At 41.3% G+C, this 12,424-nt stretch overlaps 2 protein-coding genes across 2 annotated transcripts; both read right to left on the reverse strand.

Moving 5' to 3' along the window:
* Positions 1-1,512: 1,512 nt before the first annotated feature.
* On the reverse strand, positions 1,513-5,984 carry LOC140787218 (protein AUXIN RESPONSE 4). Its single transcript, XM_073136023.1, has 2 exons — positions 4,668-5,984; positions 1,513-2,274 (listed from the first exon to the last, which is right to left on the reverse strand). The coding sequence occupies exons 1-2, from the start codon at positions 5,886-5,888 to the stop codon at positions 2,020-2,022; spliced, it is 1,476 nt and encodes a 491-aa protein (XP_072992124.1). The 5' UTR covers positions 5,889-5,984; the 3' UTR covers positions 1,513-2,019.
* A 1,010-nt stretch (positions 5,985-6,994) lies between these two features.
* LOC140785991 (photosystem II 5 kDa protein, chloroplastic) lies at positions 6,995-7,321 on the reverse strand. The gene has a single exon (XM_073134151.1). It carries the CDS (start codon positions 7,319-7,321, stop codon positions 6,995-6,997), a length of 327 nt encoding a protein of 108 aa, XP_072990252.1.
* Between the last annotated feature and the right edge of the window lie 5,103 nt (positions 7,322-12,424).

The following is a 12,424-nucleotide window of genomic DNA, read 5'->3' on the forward strand; positions in this document are numbered from 1 at the left end:
AAGCGTGCGATGCAAAAGAGGAGACGAACTGGATGGCCTTGGTGGCTTAAGATATCTAAGCCATTCAATGGCATGGTTCGAACCCTTTCCCGCATAGATCAACCCATTTATGTGAGAAGTTCCATAGGCAATAGTAGAAGAGGAAGAGGAGGAGTACATCTATGCTCACCACCGCCGTCACCATTATCGTACTTATGCTCACCTCCTCCTCCCAGGCTAAACGAGCCTAAATGTCTTGACTTTGGCTTGCTTCATGTACGAACTCGTCGCACCATTGTTTCCAGAAGGGCTAATCTTTGGGTCAAAATTGGCGTTCAAATGTGGTGGTGAAAGGAGAAGAGGAAGGGGCCAGAGAAGAGGGTCCCCACTTTCATTTCGACAAAGATGATGTCGATGAACTGTGGGTGAAGATGAGGCCAAAGGAAGGTGAAGAGACTCGAGCTCGCTATTTCGATGTCTGTAAACTAAAGGCATGAGTTTGCCATAATCAATTTTTGTGATTCTTGATTTAGATACAGATTGGACATGATCAAACCGATTCAAATTGTATCATTTTTTTGCCTTTGTTTTAGAAAAAATAAGATGACTTCTAGCAGGTGAGTTCGAACGCAAGTGGAAAGCGTTTAAATATCTTATTTGCGTTTACATATACAGAGTATGGGTTTTGGCTGTTCGAATGCTTGATTCACGTTAGCATATCTAGAGCCCTGTTTTTAGCCGTTCAAACGCAATTGAGGGGCATTCGAAAGCACGCCGAATAAGTTATTTTGTATTAGGATTTGTTTTTGGTTTTTGAATAATTGGCTAGCTTCCAAATATGTGGAAAAACAGCAGTTTTTAGATTATTAATTATTAGAACTTGTTTTGCATCTAGGCTTGAGCCAACTCCTTCCTCCCCCTTAGTATCTAATTCGAGCTCTCTTTTACAACCGAAATTAGTCCTCTATCGCTTCTCCCTCCTCACTCAAACGAAACGACGGGTCATACCTGGAAGCTCCATTCTCTCACCTTATGTTGTTCACGACACTAACCCGTCCACAATAATCATCATCATCTTCCATAACCCTAACCACATAATCCACGTCCATCCCGCCATCTCATAACATTTGCTTATTATTTTCTTTATAACTTTTGATCTATTATCCCAATCAACGAAATTCTAACTGCATTGGATTCTTTATTTTCAGAGGAACAACATATCCAAATCTCATATCGTTCCAATAGTTTGGATCAATTTCTATTGCTTTCGCAAGTTCTATGTTAAATTCTATCCAGATTTCGGACAATTATTTTCCTTGAAAATCGTAACATCAACTTGGTGAAGAATGAGGAAAGAGCTGGTGAGCTTTTGTGAAAATAAACTGGATGCAGTCACCTCCTTAGATGGTTTTCACCTGTTACATATATTATTATAGGATCAAGCCTAAGTGAACCGAGCTCTCGAGCGAGCTAGCTTTGCCGAGACCCTGGACTTCTTTTGACAGTGCTACACATTTTAACACCATCACAGAATAATAGAAGATTTGCTAAGCAATCTAATTTCTGAATCCACTAAGCTTGATTAACCATACAAAGGGTAATTTTATCCACCATTTGCTTTGTCAACGTCCTATTCTTAGCGATTAATTGCCAAAAATATTTCCATATACGCTGTCGCATATGGCATATGAAAGCAGCTTGATTTGTTTACACGATGGTTTCAAACAAAGACATGTAAATCTAGAGGCGTTTACACTAAACTTTAAGCTGCAACCCATGAAGATGCATCTCCAAAGAATCACATTTTGATTGACCTGATGATTGCAGACAGTTGCCTAAAATACCTCGTACAAGAAAGGATTACTAACTGGAGCTTACTCCCAACCAAGAATAATGTTTCAAAAGCTCAATATAGCCTTCCTCCTCGCTCATCCTCTTCCCGGTGTTTTACAAAGAGGCTGAAAAGAAAATAGATAACATAAGCTGTTAAAGGCATAATCCTTTGACTTACCTCCCTAACGGATCCCTCTTCAAGGGGAATCATCCCATCCATCCCTGACCAAGGCCATACATGTTCGTATAACTTGCTGGATGTCCATGCCCATGATCATGATGGTCATGATCATGCCCATGATCATGACCATGCCCATGATCATGACCACGACCATGGTCTGCTTCTTCAAACATATTCTTGATGTGCTCTGGTAGAGGTTCGCTCTCTGTCTGCCTGATGGACTTTGGCAGTGAAGTTACAAATTCGACAATCCTTTCAGTTATCTCCTCTGCTGCGTCCTCCTGAAACCACTAGCAACATTAGCAAACCATGCAGACCGTTCTCATATATATATATATTTGATGAAAGAGAAGTTATGCTTGACTTCCAAGGAAAAGATTGTTGGTGGGCTCAATTATGATAAGATCATTGAAACAGGATTACTATTCCAAAACTGTCGCTGATAGGAGAGTCAAGCAAGTTCAGATTGACATGTGATGAACTTTTCCTCAGTGAGGATAGACAGAAAATAATTTAAGATAGCTAAAGGAATGTAAAACTTTGTCTCTCTAACTAATTATGTGTATCATTATGAATAAATACCTAATATATAGAGTTGTAGGTCTCTATAAAAAAAAAAAGTAGGGCTCAACCGTCACTGCAAGAAAACCTGATAAACTCTACACTATTAGATAGTACAGCTCAATTGGGCTAATAATTTAATATCATTAATAATCTCTGTCAGGTTGTGACCCTTTTTTCTTCTTTTTACACTATTTGTTCTGTTTGCACTGTACTCTACTAGTTGGCTTTCTCTTCTGCAGTTGTACTTGCCCCCCGTGTTGTCATTCTAACACATCTCAGTGTCTTACCAATAATATTAGCAAATTTTAAGCATAACTTCCAAGATTCGAGCTTGTTATAGTATCAGTGCTTCTAGCAGTAATTGGTTAACCTGTGATTGTTTTGAACCGAGGGAGTGAACATGTGCACAGTGATTGATCAACATATGCTTTAGTTAAAAATATGGTGTCTCCTGCTAAATTGGTTAACCTTTTTACATTAGCTCATTATGTGATGTCATGTTACTATGTCATCTAACCAAGCATCTTTGGTAGCCTCCTCCTTGCATCACAAACTGCTTGTCTGATACTCAACCACCATCTACTTTTCTTTCCTCTTAAGAGGTTCTAGTGGAGACCGTAGCCATTGGTAAGGAAGAAGTAGAATGGATAAAAATGAAAATGTACAGCTAATTCAAGATTTGTTTGTCTGAAGTAAGATTCACCCATAAGCTAGCACTTGAATCTTAGTACATGATAGGGAATTGTTCTTTGGCTGTTCATTTTGTCAAAACTTGTCTAGAGACCTCTCTGTATGACCTCAATTTACTAAAACCATCAAGAAGCACTAATATAGCAAACTCTCAACTATTTATTGCTCACATGAATCAGACAGAAATCATAAAAAAGATGGGAAAATGAGATAGCATTAGTCAACAAGTCAATATCAAAAGGAGAGGTACTAAATCCATAAATTTTCAAAGTTTTTGTAAGATGAGAATCTCAAATAGACACCAAGGCTGTCAAATTACTAATATTTCTACTATTAAGATGATCTAGCTATCAAAGCAACATGACAACATGACAAGTTATAGAAATGGAGGTCTAATCCATTCCAGTTTATCTATAGGCCGGACAAGAACTACAGAGCAAATCTAAATAGACTGATTCAATTTTATCAATCTTCATATTAGCCAACTCAAAAGGAGGAATCTTTTTTTACCTAAAGTGTTACTTCTTATAAATAAGAAAGAGATTGAGACAGAGACTCTAATTAGACATCCACTTATCTATCCAACTTAGAATTCTATTCAAGGTAGGATCATGATTTAGTAAGTGAACTACTATAAATAGCCTGAGGAGGATAATTGGAGTTGCTCATGCAAAGATGTACCCACCAGCAGGATGCAATATGGACTATGACGTTAAGAAAGTAGAAATAATAGAGCAGTAAGATGTGCGGATGGAGTGTGAGAACATGCAGGAAGAAAGAAGCAATTTATTGAATGTCTTGTATTAGGTCTTTGCTATAGACACCACTGTCGATGCTCAGATTCTGTAAGGGTAACTATTGTATGCTGGTCTTGCAAGCATCTCTCTTGACCATACTGCCAGCCATACCTCACAGATCATCATGTGAAAGCAAAACTCCCTATTACCTTTATGAGGTTTCTTCGGCAGTCTTTCATGCAGTGATTTCTATATTAAGTAGTGCTATAAGTGGTGATGTGTGCATTGGGTTTTGTAGGCGATGTCGATCCATGTACTCGTTCATAGACACAAGGTTGGGCCTTGGTAATGGAAGACCTACTTAGGATGAGATCGGAGCAGTGTATTCTGCATATTGCTTAGGCAACCTGAGTGTTACCTGGTTTCCCTTGGTTGAAAGGTTCCACAGAGACATGTCTGTGTGAGTTTGTTCTGTTTTATTCTCTTTAGTGGTTTGGAATGTGTGAGACCTATTATTTTGACAAATTCATTTATTCTTTATCCAAACATCATGATTCCTTAAAGTCCACAAATAAAACTAATTTGACCTAACAAATTAATCACAACTTATATCAAAAATGTCTACAATCAGTGCAATCTTTATCTTGAATTGCCAACTTATCAACCTAATATGCACAACTCACCTGAGGCCAACGCCCGCCTGAATGGTAAGCAAATTTTGCCTGTGAAATGGCAGAAGCAGACCGCCGCCCTTCATCAATCCATCTATCCGACCATGAATTTGACCAGAGTACCTGAAGTGCCATATCCTTCGCTTCCTCTGAATCTATCCACTCTCCCAAATTAAAGCTATAATTCAATCCCTTCCCAGCCGCAACAACAGCCTTCCTTCCATCCTTCCCCTTCAAAAGAAGCCTATAAGCCTCTGCAGCTGAATCCTCCATGGATCTCGAGCAACATAACCTCATCAACCCAGTGAACATAGAGCGCGACCTCAAAATCATCTGCCCGACCAACGGCACACCAAGAATCCAGGAAGGGAATGCTGCGGACTCTGCGGCAGAATCCAGAAACGTCACGCTCCGCACTGACGCCGGATTCATCGACACATAGTTCACCCCAGGCCCCAACGCCGAGTCATGGACTACCAAATGGATCGGCGCCAATGCCATTGAGTCAATAACCTGCTTGATGACACGGCCCGTCTCCGCCAACCCATCTCGCGGAAAGCTCTGCCTTTTATCCCCAATCTCTTCATACGGCATCTGTCCCGTCTCAACTAACCGATCGAATGCCCAAAAGAGACCTTTTTCCTTAATCTCACTGTAAACATCCCATAACCCACCAAAAACCCCACCCCACCTCCCACTCCCCTCCAACCCCATTGCGTCGGAGAAACCCGAGCCAGGGAGATCGACGGCCACAGCGCGAACGCCACGGGATGCGAGCAAAGTAAGCACTTTCCTAAAAGAGTAAGAGTTGCAACCGAGACCAGGGACCAAGAACACGGTTTCGGCGTCTCGTGGGCCTTGTTCGACAACGAAGACTTGGATCGGAGGAAGGTAAGGGGAGACGTGGACTTTGATGAGCTTGCCATGGGAGTGGTGGAGAAGGAGGTCTTGGGGCAACGAGAGGAACCAAGAGAGCTGGTCGTTGTTGTTGGGCTGGAAATGGGAGCGGAGGGAGGAGAGGAGGAAGGAGAGGAGGGAGACAGAGACGGTGAAGTAGGCCCAGAAGGCGAAGGCTTTGGAAGGAGAGGAATTACGGTTAGGGTTGGTGAGATTGGTGGGTTGAGGATGAGGAGGTCGAGGGAGAAGGGGGCTTTTGGGGTTTTCTTCTTCCTCTTTGATTTCTTCTCCATTGGAGGAGGAGGAGGAGGAGGAGGAGGAGGAGGGTTCGGCCATTGATGATGGCGAGAGAGTGTGGATCTTGGAGAGAAGAGAAAGGGAGAGAGGCAGCGTGGTATTGAAAGTGGAAAAGCGTGCCGATGAATACTACTCTTTATATTATATTTTTTTGTACGGAGAGAATGTGAGAGAGGAGAAGAAAGATGGAAGCAATGCTTGGTTACACTTACACACTAATTACACTGGAAGAAAGTAGAGATACCGTTTGGATAGAGAGAATAATACAAAATTAGAGAGAAAGAGAAAGTGGGATAAAAGAAAGAGGAGAAAGTATAAGAAAAAAGAAGAAGGAATTCTCTCTCCTCTTATTTAGACTTTAATAAAATAATAGGAGTGAGAGAATGAAAGAGAAAATATAATTTTTCTTCTCTTATTCTCTGTATTCAAATAGTGTATAAATATATTATCCAAAATAAAAGAAAAAGAAAGAAAACACTCGTCTGTCTGTCGGCGATATTAATATATTCTAACATGCAAAAGAACTCTCCATTTTGCTTATGTTTAGCACAAAATTATATATTTTTTTCATAAAATCTTAGCAATACTATGAGAACTTTCATGAGCACATAATTCAACTAAGAATACAATGCCATTAAAATGACTTATATTGTACGAGTATTCTCTCATATTCGAATGTAGGCACGGATATATTTAACTTTTCCCTACAACAAAAAAAGTGAAAACAAATATAAATAAAAAAAAATTCTACTAATTAAGAATACAATGGTTACCCACACCATCAGAAAGGTACAAAAGCAAGATAATTTTTACGATTATAAATCTGTCTTTCATACCCTCAGCAAACGTCTTAGATAATTAGGATGCAGGAGAGAGTCACTGCGGTGTTCTGCTAAACAAGAGATTTCTCCCTGTTCCAATTAGGAACGATGATTTAGGAATTGTTTTGCAAAGAACTCCAACAAAAAAAATGTGGATTGATGAGTAGATAGATGCTAGACTTGCATTGACGACCAATTTAATCAAGCAATTTTGGATGAACACTAGATGCCAATACTAGTCTTAGATTCTTACATTCAAAATGCCCATATTATGATAAATATGTACTGCATATTACAATCCCCTTATGCCATGCAGGAAGACCCTCACTTGTGGCAAGCTTTTGCAGTTGGCATGGTCACACACACAGGAGCATAGAACTTCTTAGCCTCTGGTGTCCCAGCCTTGGGCACCTCCCCTGCGATAGCAACACCATGAAGTGATCCAATGGTGGACACTGCAGCTGCCGCGACGGCAAGCATGGCGGCACGCCGGCCTCCGCTCCCACCATGTTCCCGATTGTCAACATCGTCGCATTGGACTTTCGACGCAGCCTTGGCGATAACAAGGCTGCGGCGGGGGTTGATCGATGGGCGGTCAGCGATGGCGGCACCGGCCGTGAAGGAAGCCATCATGGTGGTGAGTGATGCCATTTCTAGATAAGCTCTCGAGTTCTCTCACAAGATGAGGTGGTTGGTTGTGCGACTGAGGTCTACTGTCGAACAGTTAGTGGGTGCTCTCAGCTGGATTAAGAGCTGGATGAGGCAAGCAGAATATAGGGTAGGGAGAGAAGCATTTGTTATCTTATCCTTTCAGAGTTGGTGCAGCCAATGGACGAGTCCCACGTAGGAGCTTCATTGATCATTCTGTGTATGAGTGGTACCCAAAGTGGATTGATTACATGGGAGGATCAAGTTAGAGCATGCCACGCGGAGGAGAAGGGTCACGAAAGTGGAAATTAGTCGGAGCAATTTGGTGTGCCTCACTCACCCTGTAAGTGATCCAATGGTGGATCTCTAAGGCCCTTAGATTGAAGGACAAGGGATAAGTTGACGGTCGACCTTTGGTTAAAAAGGGTTTAGTTTTTATTTAGCTCCAGTTCACTTCAGAAATATTTTTTTTTAATTTTAAAATAACAGCTAAATACTATAATAATCTCATTCTATAATATAAATATTATTCATCAAAATTACATATTATACCACACATTAACTCAATTACTAGTTTACTCTTAATATATATCCCACCAACCTACTTTATATCAAATTAAAAGTATTCATGATAATTTTATAAAAAATAAAACATATATTTTCTATATTTTCCTTCACTTTATATCACATCAAAAATAATTCTTAATTTTATTTTAGAATACAAGTAATACAAAAATAGTAATTCCTATAATAAATATCTCATTTTGGGAATAACAAAAATAAATATCTATTTTAGAACTGACTTTATTCCTAAAGTAAATGAGGCCTAATGTAAACCATCAAGGAGACCAACATATATAGGTAAAACTCGATCGGACGATGGCTAACGTGAGATGGTTCAGTGCCTACCCACATTACAAAATCATCCACCTTCACGCAGAAGGTGGCTTGGCAAAAAAAGGTGATGAGTTGTCTACAGGACAAATTGGTGAGGACCACTCAATCCATCCAGCAGCTGGAGTGCCTTAGTGCGTAGGAAAACTTGGATGAGGTAGGGTTCCTCAACCTCAAATGCTTGTACAACTACGAGTCGGTGATCAACATGTAGATAAATATTAAATGGCTCCAAAGATCTTAGCTCAAATGGTCTAGGAGGATGACAGGAACACAAGGTTCTTCCATCTCATGGCCACCATCCACAGGCAACATAACTGCATACCTAGGTCGATGAAAGAGGAGAGAACCTGGTTCTAGGACCCCCGACGAGATGAGCTCTGCCTTTTTGAGCTTCTACCACCAGTTGTGGGGATTGAAGGTTGGGTCGAGCCCCGCAAATTCTCAATGGCCAAATCTCCTAGTGCTCGTGACTAAAGATGCGCTTACTCTCACTACCCTAGTCACTCATGAAGAAAGCAATCCTGTGGAGCATGCCGAGAGGGAAGGCTCTGGGGCCGGATGGCATCCAAGCCAACATTTATATCGGGTAGAGTCTCTATAAGACAATTAGCTTCTTCACCTTAGCGTCCTTGCCCACCCAATGGGGTGATACATCATGCCCATCCCCAAGAAAACCAACTGCAGCAAGTGAAAGACTACCATCTTATTGCCATGTGCAATATGGTTTACAAGTCATTGCTAAGGAGCTCCTAGTGAGGCTAAAGTCGTTCTTGGCCACGCTGGTTGGGCTGGAATAGATGGTTTTCGTGGCTAGCTATAGTATCTCAGACATGAATTTCTCAGAATAGTGGTGTGCCTGTGTTCAAGCCTACATCATGTCACCTCAATTAGCTCTCCTAATCAATGGTTGCCCGATGGAAATGGATCTCGCCTGGCCACATACTATAGCAAAGGGATCCACTATTGTCATACATTTTTATTTTAGTCCCATGGATCTTCTCGAGCCTTTTGATTCGAAAAATGAGCTTGGGTGAGCTCACTGGCATCAGGGTGGGGGAGGTGCAACTCTCACACCTTCTCTATAGATATGCTCATTACGACACAAGTCACTCGTCACAAATCAGAAGATCCATATGGCCAAACCTAATCTCTTCCTTTGCGATTGGATCAGGCCAGAGCTTGGTAGCCAGCTTGGAGAGCTGTTGCATTTATAGAAGGCCTCTATGCCTTTCGATTACTTGGGGATTCTTATCTCGGGCAAAAGGATCAAAGTTAGGGAACACCAACTCTTAGTGGACAAGGTGGTGCACCGGTTGGCAAGATGGAAGCGTACCTTCCTCTCGATGATGAGGAAGGCTACCTTGGTGACGGCTACACTGTTGGCCATTCCTTCTTACTGGATGGGCTTCACTTGGCTTTCGGACATAGTGCTGGACTCCATCTCACGCAAGGCAAAGGTGTTCCTTTGAATTAATGGCCATGGCAAAGGGTTACACTTGGTAGGCTAGGTCAATGTCATTAAGTCGTTGGCGGAGGCGATTGGCCATTCATAAGCGAAAGGTGGCTAGAGCTGCGCTATTAGGGAAGCAAGTTTTTAAGGTTTTCAATCAGTCCAGCTCCCCTTGAGTGAGAATCTTGACGACCAAGTATGGAGAGCTTGACCCCTAGGCTGCTAAAATGACTCGAAGGGTGTCCTAGCTATGGCGGGCTCTCAACCGAACATTGATGACCCTAAAGCTTGGGTGTAGGAAGCTGATGGAGAATGGCTACGCAACTAAGGCACCCATCGTGCCGTGGCTCTCTACTTTCCCTTAGTGCAAGAAGTCTCGCACTATGCATCCTTCCCTCCTTGACGAAGACTTGATGGTGGCTAATCTAATGGATAGGAGTAGGTGGAGCTCAGAGAGGCTCACTAAGAAGAGAGGCAACTATCTAGCCTATGACATTCCGTCCGTTCTCTTTGGGTGCCACCACCACCGTCGACACTTGGATTTGGTGGTTGCACCCAAAGGGAGAACCGAAGGCAGGATCAATGTACACTATCATGGATCTAATGATGGATGGGGCGCGCAAAGGATGGACAGAGCTCTAGTGCATCCTAATGGCATCGAGGGTGAAAATATTTTGCTGGAAGCTTGAATGGAGGCTCCCCATGCGAAGCTACTTGCAAGCCAAACATGTCGGGTCAGTGAAGGGTTGTGCGCTCTATGGGGCTGAGGAGACATGTGAGCATCTATTTTTTTAATTGCAAGTTCAACTCGGAGGTATGGCAAGGGCTACATGACGGTCTACATGAATCGTTGCATGTGGTGGACCTGGATTGGCTGAGTGTTGCATAGCAGCGGGACTCGTGGAGGCCTTAAGTATTAAATGGGTGATAGCTGCCATCTTGTGGTATATCTAGAAACAACGTAATGCAATCGTCTTTGGGAAGGTTTTGGCACAGCCGAGGATGGTAGTCCAACTAGCCATGCAATTGGCCAAGGAGTATGATGGCTCTGTCAAGAAAATCATAGCTTCCATGGCAAGGAGGAAAGTCATGTGACGAGCTCCGAAATCGGTTAGGTGAACTTAAACGTGGATGGCGCTTTCAACGTGAACGACTATCAAGGAGGGGTTAGTGCACTGGTTCGCAATGAGGCAGGATTGCTTCTTCTGGTGGCTTGGGAGCCTTGCCCCAAAGGCATCAGCCCTCCACGCTGAGGTCTGGGCTATTCGACTAGGGATCAGCTTGATCGAAGGTGGGAGGAACCTAATCCTTTGAGTCTAATTCCTTGGAGGTGATTAAAATGCTTAGAAGGGAGTCTTCTAATCATGTGGCTGATTAGGCTACCAAGTAGGGTGGGCTAGGATCTAGTTAGGGGTGTAAACGAGCCGAGCTTGATCGAGTCTGGCTCTAATCAAGCTTGGATTGAAATTAATTTCGAGCTTGTCTTTGTGATCAAGCTTGAATTGAAATAATTTCAATCCGAGCTAATTTTGAACTCGAGCCAATTTCGATCTTAAACGAGTTTAAACGAGCTGCTCAATTAGCAATTTCAAGCTTTATCAATTTCAAAGCATTTTCGAGCCTGAGCAGGCTTGAATTAATTTAGGCTTGAATCAAGTTTGAAATAAAACCTAATTCAACTATAAAGATATAAATATTACCAAAATATAAATTACAAGCAATAAAGATAAAAAAAAAGTTAGAAAACTACAAGCAACCAAAATATAAATTACAAACAATAAAGATAATTGTGTTAGAAAATAATGGCTGAAATTCTGAATGAGTGAAAGGGTTTTGATCTGATGGTTCATATTAGTTTGATATTATTCATATTATATATATTCGAGCCTTATCGAGCCGACTCAGGATCAAGCTTGGCTCGAATTTAGTTTCGAGCCTAGCTTTAATGATCAAACTCGGCTCAGCCTATTTTCAAGCCGAGCTTAATCGAGCATTATCGAGCCGAGCTCAAGCCGACTCGATTATTTTGACAACCCTAGATCTAGCTATGTGTGGGTTGGGCATGGGACCTTATTCCTCCTCATCTGTGTAATCTCATCTTTGCAACACCTCTCCGACAAATGCCAAACAAGGGATCTTGGCTAATTACAGCTTATTTCAAAAAACAAAAAGAGATAAGTTGATGGACCAACAAACTCTAGTAGAATTGGTTTGTTACCTTTCCCTACATTCATTCTTCTACTCTCCTTTTTTCTTAATCAAGTGTCAGCACTATTTGATGGTGTTCTGCAGTGGATGGCCAAAGTTCACTCTAACCCCGAAATAATTAGTGGAAAAAATTATTTAGTAATTTAATTGCTTAGCTCAATGGTTCAACTCAGTTAATGCATCGACAGTGTGATTAGTTAAAAGAACAACATAAAGTAATATCTCAACAATATTTAATTCGAAGTAATAGCTCGACAATACATATAACTTAAAACTTAAACTAGACGACCTAATGTATTAACTAAGAGTTAGGCATTTGTTTAGACTTCAAGCACTTAAATGACAAAGAAGAAGGGATATGTTTGATGGCTGTAAGATTACCACCAAATTTTGATATTGCAATGTTAGTATCACTTCAACCAATACTTAGTCAGAAAATATAACATTTTTTTTTTAATTTTACAAGATCTAAAGTATTATCCATATTATGTGAATAAAAGAAAATTTCAGCACGCATACTATGGTAAATCATAAATCATATCTTAGTAGAC

This window comes from Typha latifolia, chromosome 4 (assembly GCF_019914945.1).
Source record: "Typha latifolia isolate L0001 chromosome 4, TyphaL0001v2, whole genome shotgun sequence".
Taxonomy (NCBI): domain Eukaryota; kingdom Viridiplantae; phylum Streptophyta; class Magnoliopsida; order Poales; family Typhaceae; genus Typha; species Typha latifolia.